We start from the raw sequence: 20,140 nt of genomic DNA, 5'->3' as shown, positions 1-20,140 counted from the left end.
AACCACTCGGGCCTGAAAAAAACAGAGGTATTGTTACTGCACTAATGGCCCTTTGTTGCAACTATAATCATGGGAAATCTGCTCACATGTAACTTCTAGTGAACTGAATAAATTAAGGGTTTATGATGGACGGAGAAGCAGCTGAGGACCTAAAGCAGCCCTTGAAACTTGAATTCGGTTAAACCTTGCATTTTTAACACTTAGCAGAGTCTTCACCTCAAGAAATTTCTTGGATTTGCTACTGCGATCTATCAGTAATTTCTATATTTTCCCAAAAAATGAACTAAAAACATCACACTTGGGGCTAGCAAATTGCTTGAAAACTTACTACAATTAAGATTTTGTCATTCATTTTAAGTTTGATAATCAATAATGTAGCACAATTCTTTTTGCTCTTCAAAGTTTTAGCAATAGCCAAAATATGTAATCTAGTATAATAAGGGAATACAGAGAATTGAACTAATTGCCAGAAATCAGCTTAAAAACTGCAAGAGTGATGAAGTAACTTCATGCAGCAGTGAACACTGGTTAAACTACTGTTTTTTTCTTCGGTTTTCTCCCCAACTCTCCTGACTACGTTAACTCCAGTTGAGGTACAGTCCGCAAGCATTGATAATTCTCTGGTACCTCAACTTAGATAGTATTGACAGACCATTCAAACATGAAAAGCATCACAGTTAAACCTAATTCTATTCCCATCCAACAGTGACACACACTTTCCAGCAGAAGTCACGATTCAGCAATCTGAAGCAGAAATCCCAGCTAATTTTTTCTTTCCCTAGTTCCAAAGTTTGAAGCTTTGGGTTAAAAAGTTAATATTTGTAGATGGACAACAATTAACAAACTCCCAATTTGACTGACACAGGGGGAAGAGAAAGGGATATTAATTATAGGCTTATTACACAGAAACTATTTATTCAATATTTATTGAACACGAAAACCTTGAATATGGACCTCTTCCACTTACTGTAAGGGACAAATATGTACATATATAACAATTTCATTTGGAAAAGCCACAGTAGCCTTTGTGCACCTCTGTTGTCCGATGGTTATTACAAAGGCTTCCTAATGTGCATTAGATGTTTAATTTCACATTCTTCAAAGAACTGAGCAGTTTGCCTGTCATTTTATCAGGTTCTTCTCCCTTTTCCTCCCGCTCCCCTGAAGGGAAAAGGTTTAATAGTACAGGAAATAAGCAAAGTTTGATACAACCTAAGCTGACAGTAAAGGGTTAAAAAAATACAGTTTGTATTTTTTCGCAATCGACACCCTGATGAAAGTTATGTCCTGCCACAAGTTTCCAAATGTTGTCGCGTTATCAATGGTTAAATCTTTTCTTATGATAAATGATAAATACAACATGGCAAATGCTTTGGAATTTTTCAGCAGGGTCAAAATACAAAACAGACATCACTGCATTACACACAATATTTTATTACCCACATTCCACTTTTGGCACCTCCTTTAGTTGTCAAAAAACGATGGCAAAAAATGGAACAAAATCCACATTTGTAAAATAAAACATGTATAATGTTCACAACTAAGGATTGATACCATACTCCTTGCAATTCTAAAATCAATGTTAAAATAAAACTTCCAGAAATGGTGAGCGATTAGTCTTCTCTCAATGCAGTTTCAAGTGTGAACAGAGGTGGGATGTCAATGACGTCAAGATGTTTGAAGACTCATTCGCTTTTACAAGAAAAAGAGAAAATAAAACAAGCTCTCCCTCCAAAAAAATAACATGGACGCAACTCAAAATGATTCAACAATGACGTGGCTAATCAAGAAAATAAAACTGATGAGGTGCAGTTTTGCATTGCATCTGTTCTTCACAATTACCAAAAGTTAGTTTGAAAGAGAGGGAGGGGTTCCATTTGCTTTTGGTGTCCACTGCTACCTCAAATATGTGGAAGTCCAACAGCTTTAGCAGAGATTCACAAAGTACTCTCTGGATGGGCACATTTTCCTTCAGAGAAGTTCTCTCCCAGTCATTTCAGTAATGCCATCCTCCATATATTTCTAGGCAATACGAACTAAAAAACTCATTTACTGGGATCAACACTGTAGCGTTAAGCCATTCACCATCCGAGATTTGAAGTGCTTGATGATGCTTTTCTTCATCTGAAGTTCTACGCCACATAGTTGTACTGGTTGGTATTTTCTTTGTCTCTTTCCATGTAGTCCCTGTCAATTAAAGACTCTATTCTTTTCTTTAGATCAGCAGGCTGAAAGAAAAAAAATGTAAAATCTTATTTACATGGTAGAAAATAATTTGAGGTGCCCAATTGTGGTTTAACCAGAGTGAATAAATAACTGCAAATTCTGATTTGATTTAACTGAATTACTGGCTTCTCAACTGGGAAATCCTGGTGGCTTACAAGACAAGTGAGCACACGCAACTCTCACTCAAAATGGTCTCCCTCCCAAACACAGCAACAGTCTTTATACACACCTTAGTACTCCTTTGAGAGGCGACTCCCCCTTTGTGATTTCCAAGAGGGGGAAAAGTACTCAAACACTGAATATCAAGTCAACAAGGTTCCCTTGAGATTGGAAGTTATTGTACCTCGCACACAATGTATTATCTACGTCAGGAAAGACCAAGTAACCCATACCTTGACTGGAAATTTCAGCTGATTATACACTTCCGATACAAGGAGATTGTGGCTCAAAGTCTTTCTCATTTTCATGATTCTGACAATAGCAGCATCTATTTGATACTGCCTGTCCTGGAACACTCTCTCAGTGGTGCTGGCCTGTTCTTCAACCTACCAGAAAGGGCAGAAATGTTAACAGTGCCAATATTTGAACTTGAATGACAGAATGCTGACATAATAGTGCTAACCTCACAAATTTAATTTACTCTGGAATTCAAGTAAACCAATGTTTGAAATGGAAAGACAAGTCAGGCAAGTTAAATAACATTTTTTAAACAAAAGCATCTATTGAATTCATCTCTTAACAATAGCAAGCTGCATTTATATAGTGCCTTTAACATAGTAATACATACAAAGGTGGAAGTAGGTGGTCTTGGGGAATGGAGAAATTATCAGGCTGGAAGCCAAAGATACTAAGGGTGAGTACAGTCTGGTTCAGCCTCAGGCACTGGTCAGGGACAGCGATGGAATCAGTGGCCAGGGAATGGAATTTGTGGTAGGGACTGAAAACAATGGCTTTGCTCTTCCCAATATTTAACTTAATGGCTCCATTCAGTTAAATGCTCGGTAAGCGAACATTTTTGCTCAATTTCCAATGGGGATTGGATTATGAAATGGATTAAATGCAAGTCTAATTTTCCCAATGCCTTAACTGGCTAAAACAGTTTATGTCATTTGGACTAGGAAGGTGCTGAGTTCAATCCTCAGTTTACGCTGAGTTAGTAGATTTCAACTGCAGCAGTGGTCAGGATGCTACAATTTGCACGAGCAGTCAAGGGTTAAGGAAGGTGTGTTTAAAAAAAAAAGCCAACATAACAGCTCTTGATAGTTATTGAATGATCTTGGTTTTATTTATATATATGGGTCGAGAGAGGGAAAGCATGAATATGAAAGGAGAAAAATGCACAAACTGGATGAAGGAATTGAGCTCAGCTACAAATAGCCTGCTGACACTCATTGTCCAGGTTCAGACATGGACAATGGTCATTTGTAAGAAATAATGGAGGGCACTTGTGCTACGGTACATTGGTCTTCAGCAGAGGACAGGAAGGGGAAAAACAATGGGCAAAAGATAGAAGGATAAAAAGTGCTCTATAAACAAAGTCACAAGTCTTTCACTTTTGGGACTTAGGTTTACATCCAGATTAATGGGGATAAAAGACTGCCAAGTTCCAAAACAGAGTTTAAACAGCACAAATAAAAACCTTGATGTCAGGGGTCCACAGCACTATACTGGTACTAGCTGCCTACAAAGTATTCCATGCTCCAGCACCAACATCCCTCACCCTGAACAATACAAAAATTCATTACACAGTTAAGTACAATATTCTATGCATTTTAACTGACAACACAGTGAATCCTCAGCTTGAGAGGTCTTACATACCGTTTCTTTCATCTGGATCTGATTAATCTTGATCCTAAACAACTTATGTTTGAAATCATCATTACAGGTGAATTTGTCATAGTCTTCTACATCTTTGCTTTTCGGAGTCTTGGTCAGTACTCGTGCTTTGCCACACGCTAAAGACTGCAACGTTCTTCGCAACTCTCCATCCTCTAATAAAATACATTTTTGTAATTATCAATTTTATACAAACATTTTAGAGATTTCCTTATTCTTCCCATCTTGAGTGCCAACTCTTATTGGGATATGATACCACAGGCACCCTCCAGTGTTTTGCCTAAATGGCCGTTTTTATACATAGGCCCAGAAAGCGAATGTAAGCTGGCGCATCAAAATTGAAGGGCATCCCAGCTGATTCTGATCTCATCTGACGTCCATATATGCACACACATCCAATTTCACAAAATTCACTAGACAACCATGAGCAAGAGAAAACCTGGTTGATTTCTTTCCCTCCCTAACTCAAGGAGGGTCGATCAGGGGAGGGCATTTGATGTAGTCTATATGGAATTTAGCAAGGCTTTTGATAAGGTTCCACATGGTAGACTGGTCATGAAAGTAAAAGCTCATGGATCCAAGGAAAATTGGTAAGTTGGATCCAAAATTGGCTCAGAAGCAGGAAGCAAATGGTAATGGTCAATGGTTGTTTGTGTAAGTGGAAGGTTGTTTCCAGTGGGGTTCCACACGGGTCGGTACTAGGTCCCTTGCTTTTTGTGGTATATATCAATGATTTGGGCTTGAATGTAGGGGGTATGATTAACAAGTTTGCATACAATACAAAAATTGGCCGTGTGGTTGATAAAGAAGAAAGCTATAAACTGCAGGAAGATATCAATGGACTAGTCAGGTGGGCGAAACAGTGAAAAATGGAATTCAATCTGGAGAAGTGTGAGGTAACACACTTGGGGAAGACCAACAAGACAAGGGAATATGCAATAAATGATAGGATACTGAGAAGTACAGAGGGACCTTGGAATGCATGCCCACAGATACCTGAAAGTGGTTAGATAAGGAAAGAAGGTGGTCAAGATGACATACGATACTTGTCTTTATTAGCCAAGTCATAGAAAAAAAGAGCTGGGAGGTTATGCTGGAACTTGTAAAACATTAGTTAGGCCACAGCTGGAGTACTGCGCGCAGATCTGGTTGCCACAGTGCAGGAAGGATGTGATTGCACTAGCGAGGGTACGGAGGAGACGTACAAAAATATTGCCTGGACTGAGAATTTTAGTTATGAGGAAAGACTGGATAGGCTAGGCTTATTTTCTTTGGAACAGAGGCAGCTGAGGGGAGACCTAATTGCAGTGTATAAAATTGAGGGGGTCTACATAGAGTGGATAGGAAGGCCCTATTCCCCTTGGTTGAGGGGTCCATAATCAGGTGGCATAGATTTTGGGTAAGAGGTAGGAGGTTTAGAGGGGATTTGAGGGGAAATCTTTTCACCCAGAGGATGGTGAGGATCTGGAACTCACTGCCTGAAAGAGCAGTAGAGGCAGAAAGCTTCATAACAATTAAAAAGTACTTGGATATACGCTTGAAATGCCATAAACTACAAATCTACAGACCAAGAGCTGGAAAGTGGGATCAGGCTGGATTGCTACTTGTCAGCTGGCGAAGACAGATGGGCCGAATGACCTCCTTCCATGCTGTAAATTTCTGTAGTTCTATGATTCTCAGGGTTGCTCAGATTAATTGCTGTGATTCAACGAGCTGTCTCAGCTGAGATCTAACCAGCTCATACTAAGCCAATTCATTAATTCCTATACTTCAGGGATATTTACAAGAAACGCAGATATATTACTCCATGATTTAATCATTTGATTTTTGTTTCAGTTTAGAGCACAGTTGCTTATTTTGACTATTCCTAAATACAAGTTTCTGAAACTTGCTTACCCAGCATTGTATTTCTCCTCTTTGATGTTTCATTCACTTTTTAAACAAGAGCCTCTGGAAGATCTTGCTCAGTTCTATAATATTACTGCTATGTAACTTGAGGCCCAATTCATCAGTAAAATTCTACATTCAACTAAGTTCCCATTCACGAATAAAAGAACACAAACCTATTCCAGTAGCAGTTTTAATTTCTTCCAAACTGAACTCCTCCCCTTCATTAAACATGAGTAGTACCAGAGTTTGAAAAAGCGACACTTGAAGCTCTTTCTTGCCCTGTCATAAAAGCAGATTCCACATTATTTAAAAAAAATAATCTTGCTTCTTTTATTAAAGATTGCAACAACTAACCGGAATTAAAATTTAATGGTTTTAAGTTGGCAGCATCCATTTCGATACAGAAAACTGAGGAACTCAAAGCTATTTAACATTTTAAAATTAAGGCATAAATGTGACCCTGATCACTTAATAAACAGTTACATCTCTTCAAATGTAATAATACACTGTATTTATAACCTGAAGAATATTCTTCTCAACTAGTGTTTTCAGCTAGATTGGTCTACCTCTCAGACAAGATACAAAGCAATCTCATGCTTTAAAATGAGTCACGTTTTCTCTTATTCTAAAGTTCAGAACACTCAACATATCATGATTCTGCTAGATAGTGTATTATGGAGGCATTAAAAAAGTTACTATCTTTGATGTGTGAGAAAGTAGAAATCAGGGGAATTTTACAGCATTTCATTTAAAAAAACTTCAAATTTTCTCCTGAAGACATTGGTTCACACTGGCATAAGATTACACCCTTTCAGCACTTTATCCAGTGACAATGTGCAAGTCTAGACTACAAATATCAGAAAGCATCACAGCCAGGCTCAAGCTTGCTCTCACCCAATGTTCACACCGACACATTTCCAGAAGAGGTCACTGGACAGTGATCAGGAGTGAGGACAATGGCTGATATTTTATTCCCCAAATCCAGAAATGGCGAGGCCAATCTCACCTCAAGAAATCATATCCTGGTTGAGATTAGCTAACTCAGCACAAATTGAAGAATCATGGACTATCCAGCTTTTTCCAACAACGAGAAAGCCGGTGAAGGAATATAAAAAGTTATAAAATCTTATCCATTACGCATCCAGTACAACAGCTGGAGTAATCACACAAGTGATTGTACCCCTGCCCTTTCCCCACTCTTTCTGGATTCTTAATCCATACGTTCAGAGTCCATAGTCTACATAATGCTTGAACACTTGGCTGGGATTGCAGGAAATTAGTTTTTGTTAATTCGCAACTCACTTCCTGCAGAAAGTAATTCATCATGTTGTACTTGAACAGTCAGAGACAGGGGAGAAAGTAGGTGTAAAGGAACTTGTTCAAACAGCTGTAAATGCATCCCAAGTCTGTCAGACTGTCCGGGCCTTGAAACTAGCAGATATTGCACAGTACAAAGTAACAGCGATAGTTGCAAATACAACATTCTAAGCAATGATACTTTTTTGAATTTTGTGTTCAAAATGAGGATGAAACACTTAAATTTAAGAAACGCTCTGTCAAGCATTTTTAAGTTAGTTAGCTACCAAGTAAGCCTACGTCTACTCTTCCCTGACAATATGCTTAACTGCAGGTTTCCCTCTACTGCACCTGTAGGAAAGGAATCAACTTTCCACACCAGCCATCCTGAAGCAGTTTTATGCTAGGAGCATTCGTTCACAAGGAACTGAATTAAGATTGTCCAGACATATTTCACAGAGGACCCTTGATGAGAAAACTAAAAGAACACCTTCATTCCATTATTGTGGGCTGGATTCTGATTCAGAGTCGAAATCATTGCACAAGTGCCTCACACTGAACAAACTTGCATTTATGTAGTACCTTTCACATCTTCATGACATCCAATGAATTACTTTTGGAGTTTAATCACTTACATAGATAACATAGTAGCCAATTTGCACATAGCAAGGACCCACAAACAGTAATGAGATAAATGACCAGTTAATCTGTTTTAGCAGTGCTGATCGAGGGATAAGATGACACTGGAAGAACATCCCTTCTCTTTCAAGTAGCGTCTTGTGATCTTTTAAAGCTAACTGAACAGCCAAAGCTGCAAGTGAAGTATTGGCATCAACTGTGTGCTTAAATCCTGATGTGGCTTGAAATCATGACATCTGGAGAAATATCACTGAGCCTAACTGACACAGAATAAGCACGCTTAGAGTTTTAGGTTCATTAAATTAAATAAATCAGTTTTAAAAATAATTATTTCAGTTGTAACTAGCCCAATAACAACTTCATTAAAACTATAAAGTTTTATTTTACAGCTTCTAAGTATCATTGGAAATAATCAAATCCAATTTTTGAAACGTACCTCTTTAAATTCTGCTTTCAATACACAATGACCCAAAGTCGATTGCCACTGCAACTTTCTACCGCTGTGCTTACCCAGATAAAACGTCTTGAAAATCTCTTGAAGTTTCACCATCTACACAAAAAGAAAACAAGCAGTAGTGTTTTTGGTAAGTATTTAAAATCCTCCTTTTTCAAGCTACTTCTATTCTCCTAGCTATGTATCAAATGTCTTAATGCTGCTGATTTAGCTGTTGCGAGGTATATGAATGTAACCCAAGGAGACTAGCCTTCATCATGAGCAAGCACAAGAGCTCCAGTCAGAAGTTTTACACTGTAATGTGTTTGACATTGAAAATTTGAACAAATTCACATTTTTACATCAACACACTACCACTCAAATCAACCCACTTTTTAGTTCCGTTAGGCATTCTTGAACAACCATAAAGCGCATTAAAGAACAAGTAAGCCATTCAAACAAAAGGTACCAGGTTTGATTTTTGGTCTGCGTTGACCAAGCTTCTCTCAACAATAAGAGCATTTGGGACGCTACAGTTAATCTGGGAGGGAAAAACTAACCAAAATTCTAGATTGCTATTCTCTGACTTCTGCTGGAAGGAGATTGTGCACAAACATCAGGTAAGAACAGGATAAGATCTAGCTCTTACATCAGTGTCAAATATTATGCCAACACTTACCATTAAGGCTCATACACAAAAAATGTTCACTGAGACAAGCTACTGGACTGCTCTTTTCAATTGGTAACCTTTCCTTATAATTTAACCCTTGGATCCTTGCTAACATTCTGGTGAATCTGCACTCCTTCCTAGACCAATATATCCTGGTTGCATGCCCAGAACGTCCACAGTACTCCAAATGTGGTCCAACACGGGCTTTATATAGCTGCAGCAAAACTTTTTCCCCTTTATATCTATCCCTCTAGGCTCACATTCCAATAGCCCTTTTGATTATTTTTGTACCTGGCTGGTACATTTTAGTGATCTGTGTACATGGACCCCTAAATCTCTTTGGATCTCCACTGTTCCTCGCTTTTCACCATTTAAGAAAATACTCGAATCTATGCTTTTTTGGTCTAAATGGATGACCTCATGCTCAGTGGCACTGAAATACATCGACCACAGTTTTGCCCACTCACTTAATCTATCAATGACTATTGATAATTTTATGCTCCTGTCTACACTGCTTATTATGCCATCAATCCCTATGTTACTGGCAACCTTGAATATATGGCTCTCTATTCTGTTACTGAAGTCATTAATAAATGTCAATGCCTGATGATACAGTGGGTAATTGAACAACCACTGTTAAACTGAGTCATCCAAACCAGGGGGTACCAGATTCAATGCTCAGTTTGCACTGTTGTAGCTGATTTCAGCTCGGAAAACAACTGGTATTACAATGGCCTCAGTCACCACAGTGCTCCTCATCATGATTTTATAACCCCCTAATGGAAAGTGTATGACAGGATTGTCCTTTCCTTATGGTATACTGCATTCCAGTTCCTGACCCCATTATCCTGTCTCTTCACCTTGTACAGTTAAGGAGGCAACTATACAAAGACTTCCATGACATACTACAGCAGCCATGATAACTTGGCCTCAGTTTTCTTCTACTACCCGCGTGAAGCATCTCGTTCTGCTCAGCAACTCAATACCACAGCTGAAAACAAACTGCACTGATATCTCACCAACTCTGTGGCACCTTGCTGCATGATTCAAAAATACCTCCTCACTTTAATAAAATTAATATATATTTTAAATTAATCTTACAAGGTCAATATCAACTCTTATGGATACAATTTATTTTCAAGACCAACTTATGCACCATTTTTGGTGCAGTGAATATGCTGCAAAGCCATTAAAGTAATTTGAGTATCAAAGTAGTGCAATGTGAGTAGAACAGTAAGGACAGTTAGACTGAACTTCCATGAAATGACAGTTTGCAAAAAATAGAATACAAAGATGAAATCTCCACAGGAAAACTGTGACTTTCCTCCTCTCTTCTACCTGCCTGCCCCCTCACTGATAACAAATCTTTGTTTAAACAATACATTTTCTTCAGTTGCACCCATGCCATCCACCACCAAGTCATAATGAGCAACGACCCCGCAAAGGATGCAGAGATTCCATTGCCACTGAGTATTTCTCTCCCTGGAACTGGAACTCTCCAAGGCAAACATGATAGAAAAGATGTATAAAACTGCAAATACAAGCATGCTTCCAACCACAGTAGTTGGCAGCAACACAAGGCAACACCCATGCAAAGGCTCATTTTATCATAGTTTACAATTTCATGATGATTTTACACATATAACACACTAACCTCCAGGGGTAAATGAACTTCCATAGGTACATAAGTTGGCCAGTAGCCCATTGTGAGGATATTTACAGTTAGCTCAAGGTTTCCAGGTATATTTTGATTCTGCATGTACTGCGGAAAAACATGTAAGAGAAGCTTTAAAAGGTTTATCAAAACCTAAATTTCCTCCAAAGACAAGCGAGATATCTAAAGCATATAATCGGCGTATAACATCTCTATCCCCATCTTTGTTACATCCTCCAGCCCTGCAACCCTTCGAGAACTTTGCATTACTCCAATTCTGGCCTCTTACGCATCTCCAATTTCCTTCAACTCATCATTAGCAGCCATGCCTTCAAATATCAAGGCCCTAAGTACTGGAATTCCCTCCCTAAACCTTTCCGCCTCTCTTCTCTATTAAAATGCTCATGTCCTAATGTCTCCTTATGTGGTTCAATGTCAAATATTATCCGATAACTGTCCTGTGAAGCACTTTGGGACATTTTACTACATTGAAGGTACTACATAAATGCAAGCTGTTGCTATTGCTGTAGCAGTACTCAGAATTCAATATGTAATGACAAGCTTACAAATTGTCTTGACATTCTAACTCATGCAACATTGTCACAAGGATTTTGTGCATAAAGGTCTCATAGCTGTTTGCCATACTGTTTCAATTTTGATTGCATCCAAGGCAATGCCAGAAACACGTAGGGAAGGCATTTGCCCGTATATAAACAGCATACTAGGAACTCTTGCAGTTTACTGAATTGAGAAATATATGAAGATAATTTGAAATGTATGGGTATCAATCTGATTTCTTAAAGAAAATTGTACCCCTCCAGTTTCTTAATGCATTCTTGTATGCCAAATGGAGGGGACAGGAGTGAATGATAACTTTTTAACTCGCATCTTCTGGTGCATTCTACTTCCATTCATTGCACGGATGTTGCAAGTTTTAGATCATAGAAGCCTGAATTCTAACATCAATGAATTAAGAGTATCACACAAAAATTCTATTGCACAGCTTTTAAGCTTGTTGTCTCTAGGGTAACCTCTCCTTTAAAGTACTGGCACCAATGTGCTAATTAAGTCTAGTGACAACACTGCCAATTAATCTGTGGTCCCTCCAATAGTCATGTTTATATTATCAAAAGGAATACACAATCTCACCCAACATTAACACATATTAACAGATTTTTTTTTCAAGTGTATGGGGTCCTAATTTTTAAGGATTTATTTTAAAGGGGTGTGGAAGAAATGGATAATACAACAATCTATGCCAGCAGTAGGCGGTTTTTCCTAAAATATATTAAACACAAAATGAGCACGCACAGTAAAAATAATTTGGGCTAATATGGAGACAGCTTAAGATGTGCATATAAATAGTTCAAAAAACCCTTTCTGTAAGTAACAGAACTCCCAATTCTATGCAAGGTCATATGTGAAGGGAGGAAAAGCTATATATAAAATATGTATATACTATGTATATATGTAACTGCTTCCCTACTGCCAGAAAATGGAAACTTAACTTGACCTTCTCAGTGTTAATGATGGTTGTAAGAAAGGGAGGAAACTTAAATATAACAGGAAGAACAGTGAGGGGAAAAAAAGAGATGGGGAGGAAAACAGTTAAAAATTAGTTTAAAGATGAGTTTGGACGAGAATCACAGAACCTTATAGCTATTCCATTCATCGCGCCTGTGCCAGCTCTTTGAAAAAGCTGCCAAATTTAATCCCACACTCAGCTTTCTCCCTACAACCCTGCAAATTAGTTCTCTTCAAATGCACATCCAATTGTCTTTTGAAAGTTCCTATGGAATCTGATTGCACCACCTTTTCAGGAAGTGCATTCCAGATCATCATAATCTTCTGTGTGAATCAATTTCTCATTTCACCTCTAGTTCTTTTGCCAATTATATTAAATCTATGACCTCTGATTATTAATCCACTTGCCAGAGGAAATAGAATTTTTCCCTTCCTGCTCTATTAAAAGCCCTCATAATTTTGAATGACTGTTAGGTCTCCCTTTAATCTTCACTGCTGTAAGGAAAATTCTAGGCCCTTCAATCTCTCCAGCTAACTCAAGTCCCTCATCATTGGTATCATCCTGCTACACCTCCTCTATACCTTTTCAAATGCCTTGACAGCCTTCCTTAAGTATGGTACACAGAATTGCACACAATACTCCAGATAAGGCTGAACCAGTGATCTGTAAAGGTTTAATTGACATGGCTTCCCTTTTTGTGCATTCAATGCCTCGGTTTACAAAGCCAAGTACTCCATAAACTTGTATAACTGCCTATACCGCATTATAAAGAAGTTAACAAATGCAAAATCAAATTTGGAAATGTAGATCTTTGTAAGTTTATAAAGATGCGCAAGCTTTTCCATATATAGGCAGGCAGCTCCCATTTGTAGAACGATTGAGCTTTCTGTCATATCTTTAACCTTTCAAATTCTACCTGTAGTATTCTTGTTACAATTGAGACAAGAACAAGAGAAAAGTGAGAAAGTAGGGAAAAGTGGGTGGAATAGAAGGAAAGAGAGTGAGGGAGTGAAAGAGAGACCTCAACATTGCAAGGAACAGTATTGAGCAAGTGCCACATTTGGACCTTTAATAGACTGAAGGAAGGAAATGGACTAATTAATAATCTAATCATATAGAATCCCCTCGGCCACTGAGAAGGCAAAATACATGAATAAACTTTTAAAAATCCCTATATATTGTTAGCAATCACAAGAAACAGTATTGTAACATTAAAATACACATATACTAGTACCACTTGATCCATATAACATAAAAAACGATACCTGTTTAAACTGGATCATAATATCTTTCGAGAGCTCCATGTCTCTAAACATTCCTTCCAGTTTGCTGGTGAATGCAGCTCCACATTCTTAAAAACAAAACCATGGACATTACTATATCTAACCCAACAGCTGAGCAAGTCCAGCATTTTTTGTTTTTATTTCAGACTTCCAGTATCCACAGTACTTTGCTCTGAAAGCAATTAGCATCTATTCTTTTAAGTGCAGCAATAAATTTGACAATTTCTTGATGGGGGCAATCTATAGTGTGATGACTTCCATAATAGATAATGGTCTTGAGTTTTTACTTGGTTGCACTAATTGTAAAGGCATAATTCAGCCAAAATTGACAAACAGCACAACTGATCACGGAATTTAAAGCATAAATTGTTACGACCTCAGAGAGACCTTTAATGTTGAAATACGCGATATGAAACCCCAGACCAATTTAAAGAATTACACGACAAGTTTTCACCAAATAGTACTTTGTAAGTTGCTGATACCCAGATTACAAAGAAAGGTATTTTGTTTAAGTTATTAAAATACTTGAAAACTTCACACCACACTTAGACGTTAAACAGTCGTTTTTGCTGGCAAAATCCTTTGCAGTTCAAAGTTCCAAACTCCTCCCGGTAGCAATGGGTTGGATGGCCCAGACCTTTCAAAAATCAATGTCCTCTTCAATCACTTCTCTGAGCACTTCCGACCTGGATGTCCATGAATAAGGCGATTCCTGGAGATCCTGACGGTCTTCTACTTCTCTGCAAGCTTCAACTTTCAAAATAGGTTCAAGTCTTCGCAGCCTTTCACTGTATCAAGCTTCCAAGAGTAGGCGTTCCCTCTCTCTCTCTCTCAAGGCTGCAACTGCTGGTTGTCCTCCTTACAGCCTGCTCTCAGGCTGCAACTGCTAGATTCCCTTCTTGCAACTTGCTGTGAGGCCAAAACATCTGGTTTCCTCTCTTACAGCCTACCTGCCTTCAGAAAATCTGTTAAATTTATCTTGACTCAAAAGTCAATAGCTCATTGTCCTGTTCCAATACCCAAAGAAATCTGGTTTCAGATCCTGGGCCTTCCATTATTTCCAGGTGTTAGCAACTGCCCGATACAACTGCATCTTCAAAATCATTTACTCCTTGTTTTACGAACTGAAAGTTTGGGAGGGTGAAACACAATGTTCTTCAGGTGTTACCCCTGCAGTCTCTCATTTTCAAAAAAAGTCTTGATCTGTCTTGTCCTTCAACAGACTGGATGTGAGGTCACCTGATCTTCCAGATTCCATTTTAAACTGAAAAAAAACACGTTACAAAGTCCAGCATTCATAACATGAATTACTTTCAGTAAAGCTCGAACTGCCATGATCTTTTGTGCTAGTTTAGAAAATGTGCACTAAAAGCAGGCCCCTCCCTCCCACAGAACTTGGACCATTAACTGGCAAAATGAACCCCCATAGGGAGTTTCACTAAATGCACTCATTTGCAGGCCTTTGAGGAGACTCTGAAAATTAAAAACTGCTTCGTTTGAGTGTCAGGACAAAATAGGAATGTTTTAAAAGCTTCCAAATCTAATTTTTGTTTTAAGTTACAAAATAAAATGACTACTGTACTCCAATATACAGCAGGTAATGGTTCCACATATTTTAAAAAGTGCTTTTCAGTAATTGAAAATAGTGTCCCCCACAGGTAGCGGATTGAAAGTATTTTTTGTGATAAACCCATTTTCAGACTTCTTAATCAAACAGTTCCTGGTTATCATGCAAATATATTAAATACTTTTAAAAACAAACACGTTTTAAAAAAAGGTTACATTTTAAAATGCTACCCAACTGTCCTGGTTCATGCCAGGTATTGTGCTCAGCGATATGCAAATGAATTTGAGCACAAACTCAAGTCAAAAAAAATTCAAAAGTGGTGCAATTTGCATCCATTTTGCAGGTTGCTTCCAAAACAGCAACACTACCGAAATAGACCTTAAAACCGAGTTGGTGGGGGGGCTGCTGTTCCCGTCGCCTACCTGCCCTGCTGCCATTTTACCAGCAGCTGGGGAGGTTGAAAACGGCCTGCCTGCCCCGAGCCAAGTGAGGCCCATAAATGGCCAATTACTTGCCACTTAAAGGCCTCCTCCCACTGCCACTGGTAAAATACCAGTGATGTCTGGGAATTTCAGCACCTGAGGAGGCCGCCTGGTAATACTAGGTAGCCTCCTTGCAAGCTCTGGGGGCTCCTGATAGGGCACCCTGTGCCCCAGAGTGCCCCCCCAGCAGCACAAGCTGCCCTTGATGGAGCACCTCCCCCTGCCTGCCTGAACGACAGCCCCCACTTGCCGGGACGCAGCCAATTGTCCTTGGTAAGGTCCCTCACCTTTATGAAGGCTGACGTCCCTCTAGCTCCTCACGCTGAGTGCAGTGACTGAGCCGCTGCTGGCCAATTAGAGGACATACAGCTCCTGAAGGCAGGACCCCCTGCCTCAGTAAAGCAGAAGTCCCGCCTGAGGCCAATTAGGGGCCTGGGCCATGTATAGTAGCAATGTGGCTACCAGGCCCGGCAGAGGCGGGCTCGCCCCTGACTTTTAAGCCAGTGGACGGGGCCTCCACTGCCACGTAAAATTCTGGCCCATGGCTGCCAGCAGGTTGAATGTGTACAACACCCTTCCTGCAGAGGCCAGTACATAGCAATGAGCAATGGGAAACAACAGCAATTCTGACTACAAAATCCAGAGGCACCAACTACACCATCTCTACTGTTGCCCTAACTGGGATCATCTAACATAGTGCAGACCAGGGATCAAATGTGAGGCAGCTACTGGCTTGTATTAATAAATCTCTAAATGGATAAACGCAAGAGCTTTATATTTATTCCAACCAAATTTTCACACTCTTCACTTTAAGATTTTTTCAATTGCCTTTCTTTCGTCTTCTTGCTCCCATCATCCAATTTGGAGGTGGGGAAAAATGTAACAAAAACTGCGTGCCAGCTGACAGGCTAAAAACTGGTGACAAATGCAGTTTCTTTGGCCAAATAGCAAATGACTTGATAACCGGATAGCTCATATAATAGATATCGCTTGATATGCCTTTCATTAATTAAACTAGAAAGGGCGGTTGGAAAAGTACTTGTGAGTGGCCCCAAAGTTAGTCAGTGCTGAAAAAGGAAGTGAGTCAGCAGCATTTAACAGTTTAAAAATATGCCAAGTTACAGTAAGTATTTTAATTAAGAATATACAAGCAGCAACTGGACAAGAGCATTTTTAAATGGAAGGCTTCTTTTAAACTCAGAATTTGGTAATTGAAGAACATTTCAGTGCTTTAAATAGCACTGCTGCTTTGAAATGTACAGCAGCTACCATCAAGGATGGTTTCTGGAAAACCAGAAGTGCATGAAAATAATCCAGTTGATGTATATTGTGACTACGAGAGAACATTTGATAAAGTGGCACACAGACCGTTATTAAATAAAAATAATGATACGGGATTATAGGGCAGTTATTAGAATGGATTAAGGGTTGGTTGAAATCACATGAGGAAGAGGGTTATCATTAATGGAAGTAGATCTGATTGGAGCATAGTTACAAGTGAAATATTGTTGTTAATGGTCCACAAAAGGGCTTGAACACACACATTTTTAACTTCATGGATGATAAAAATGTGTGTGGGAGTTAGCACTTCAGCCCAAATAAATAGGTTGCAGGTCAATTTAGTATAGTCTTATACATGAGTTTAGAAAACTCTGGCACACTGCAGGGTTAATGGAACAAATGTTCACATAAGGCTGTGCATAGGTTTATAAAAAAAGGAAAATATACAATTTTTAAACTCATTTATCTTGGGATATGGGTATTCCTACCAAGACCAGCATTTATTGCCCATCCCTAGTTGCCCTCGAGAAGATTGCAATAAGTCCCCTTCTTCACTCATTCACCCTAGCGTCATAATATAAGGAAACTGCATTTGGAGTCAGTGTCATTTACAACACAGGTGGCGGCCATTCGGCCCATCGGGTCCATGCTAGCTCTCCATGGAGCTATGCTGCCAGTCCCACTTCCTGATTTGATTCCTGTAGCCCTGCAAGTCTATTTCTCTCAGGTGGCCATCCAACCCCCTCGAGTTCAAAAATATTCAAGAAATTACTTAATAACGATCAAACATTTGCAACTGAATTGCAAGGAGGTAGATTTTTATTTAAAGATCTGACCTTGACCTCCTAAATACAATGCACAGGACTTTACATTATTATTCAATTTGAATAGATATGAATTCCTTTCAAGACTGGTTATCAGGAGTACTTATTTGTTGGTTGATCAGGAGAGCATAAAATATTGTGCAAGCTGTTGGGCAGATTGATGGACATTTGAGAATTTGACCGGATTTCAATCATTTGCATCCAACTTCAATTTTAACAGATCTACTGCAAAGATTTCATTAACTTTCATTATTAAATCCTGGTACGTGGAGGCTATCCTGCAGAGTATCGTAATACGCAATGGACTTCTAACAGGAATGTTAGTAAGCTCTTCCTATTGAGTGAGCTAATTATTACTTGATGTCAGTCTGCTCTATGGGATACAATCTGCCTATTCCGGTGTTTATACTGGATTAGTTTAATGTTGAAGACATCATTATTGCAAAAAAGAAATACAAAGTGAAAATAATTTTCAAAGCATTAAATACTAAAAGTTCAGAAAATAAAACCTGAATGCCAATGAACAAAATAGGTTAATTGAAACAGAAATGTGATCCAAGGCTCAATTATTTCATTTCACTGAAGGTAACCGAAAGCCATTCTGGGCTTAAAGAACAAAATTGAAACAGTTTTTGCATTATCTATCAATTTGTGTGGCAACAAAACTGAGGCATCTCAAGCCACTGCCCTGTGAGAAAATAGTAAAGGAGAATCACGGCTTGGATTCAAACTCACATCTCCGCCTATCCAATATTATTGTACCAGGTATAAACATTACATCTCAATAAAAATGATCTTAAGTAAGCCACTTTAGTGATATCGAAGTAACAGTGTTACTGGGCATCTTGCTTGCTTTTTTTAAAAAAAATATTGACAGCAATAATGCTACATATCTATATGTTTGTGTCTGTAATTCTCTACAGTAGGCGTCTAAACACAGCACACCAAAGCATGCCTGGAACTGAGTGAACTGTTTCGTTGGTGTCTGCTAATGGTTTAGTGAATTGATCCAGAAAGGAGCTGAGCCAAACAGAACATGTATATCCTAGCTTTAATCCCTGGTAGCATCATCATAATTGGCCTCAGCATCCCTGGTTTAGAGGGGGAAAAAGCCAGCTGGGGTTCTGACTGCTGATCATTGCGCAATGATCCCTGCCCCAGATGTATGAACATCACGTGAGGATAGCATCAGGCTTGGCTGTGTTGTCTCCCATGTTTGAGTAGCCTCATAACAGGCACCACCTAGACTCATGTGAGAAATGGTTATTTTAATGACACAACGTAGGGCTGTCAGCTGTCACAGAACTGAAAGCCAGTAAAAACCAACTCCACCAGGAGAGAAAGGGGAAAAAAATAGTGGGTTAACATGAGTGAATGGTCTAAATACAATAAGTTCCTGAAATGTATTCAAGATAGTTTTCTGGAACAATGTATTACTGCACAAAACTTTGCTTTGAGTTGCTTCCTCAGTTCTCTGGTAAACACAGCAGAGATTGAGTGAGAAAGAAGAATTACACACACAAGGAAAAAAAATGAAGCTTGAGGATGTCCGTAACAAAATTAAAGGCAGGGGCTTTTCCATGTGATGGACAACCTAGACTGAACAACAATAATACTATAGCAATGGAATTCATATGTTATCCTTCATATGCGAGTGAATTAGGACAAAAGTAGCACAGCAACAAATGTGGGTAACCAACATAAAAGGTGAGGGCAGCTTTGAGTGCAGAACATTGACACTTAGTAAAAGCACACAGATTTATCCTTGCACTTAGAATCAAGAAAAAGCCTCTTTATGTTGGCCCGTGAGGTGGCCACAGCACAATAATAAGGTTTCAAATGACTGGCAGTTTACAAGCAACTGAAGCAGAACGCAATGAAACACATTCTGCTATTCATTTTGACATACTTTTGCTTCAATAACAAACTTTTTCCATATTAGATTGTGAACTGTAAGGTTAGAAGTTCTTCTGATTGCTAAAAATATTTTTGAAAACAAACTAATTGTGAACAGAACTGGAATCCTTAACAATATATAAAAACTTAATATATCATAAAAATAACGGATGAGGAACTGCAGTATGTACTCTATAACTCAAACTTTTAATTCAAGCAAACTTACCGTGTTTTAATTTGGACAGCATTGATTTTTCTGCATCTACTGATGCACTCTTTCCTACCAATAGTCGCTTTGCCAAATCCTTCTTGTAAAAAGCCTCAAATACGTCTTTTCCTGTGTTGTTTTTAAAAAAGTAAAAAAACTTAGTCAACTACATATAAACAGAAAGAATTTAAAGGCCTCTATCCCCTTCCAAACTAGAATTTGGAATCCTAACAAAATTATACTATAGTTCCTAGCTAACAAAAGTGCCCTCAATCACATTATACTAAACATGTTTCTTTCAAATGACATATTTTACAATGATAAATGAAAATAAGCATTTTGTTGCCAAACTAGATGATTATATCTGACTGGGAATTAAAGCATAAAATTTCACATCTTGAATGACACTCGATGCGAATACTGGGAGAAC

At 38.7% G+C, this 20,140-nt stretch overlaps 1 protein-coding gene across 3 annotated transcripts in view; it reads right to left on the bottom strand.

The window, feature by feature from the left end:
* Nucleotides 1-910: 910 nt before the first annotated feature.
* cul4b (cullin 4B) overlaps nucleotides 911-20,140 on the bottom strand; it is a 71,972-nt gene continuing 52,742 nt past the window's right edge. For all 3 annotated transcript variants that reach the window (XM_068047434.1, XM_068047433.1, XM_068047432.1), the window contains 8 exons: nucleotides 19,729-19,839; nucleotides 13,435-13,520; nucleotides 10,645-10,752; nucleotides 8,324-8,437; nucleotides 6,126-6,231; nucleotides 4,045-4,217; nucleotides 2,619-2,771; nucleotides 911-2,228 (listed from right to left, as the gene is read on the bottom strand). In XM_068047434.1, coding sequence (XP_067903535.1) covers nucleotides 2,133-2,228; nucleotides 2,619-2,771; nucleotides 4,045-4,217; nucleotides 6,126-6,231; nucleotides 8,324-8,437; nucleotides 10,645-10,752; nucleotides 13,435-13,520; nucleotides 19,729-19,839 — 947 coding nt within the window. In that variant the 3' untranslated portion in view covers nucleotides 911-2,132. The remainder of the gene's footprint in view (nucleotides 2,229-2,618; nucleotides 2,772-4,044; nucleotides 4,218-6,125; nucleotides 6,232-8,323; nucleotides 8,438-10,644; nucleotides 10,753-13,434; nucleotides 13,521-19,728; nucleotides 19,840-20,140) is intronic.

This window comes from Heterodontus francisci, chromosome 15 (assembly GCF_036365525.1).
Source record: "Heterodontus francisci isolate sHetFra1 chromosome 15, sHetFra1.hap1, whole genome shotgun sequence".
In the NCBI taxonomy this organism is placed as follows: Eukaryota; Metazoa; Chordata; class Chondrichthyes; order Heterodontiformes; family Heterodontidae; genus Heterodontus; species Heterodontus francisci.
The sequence above is the reverse complement of the archived record's forward strand: the minus strand, read 5'-3'. Positions and strand labels throughout refer to the sequence as shown.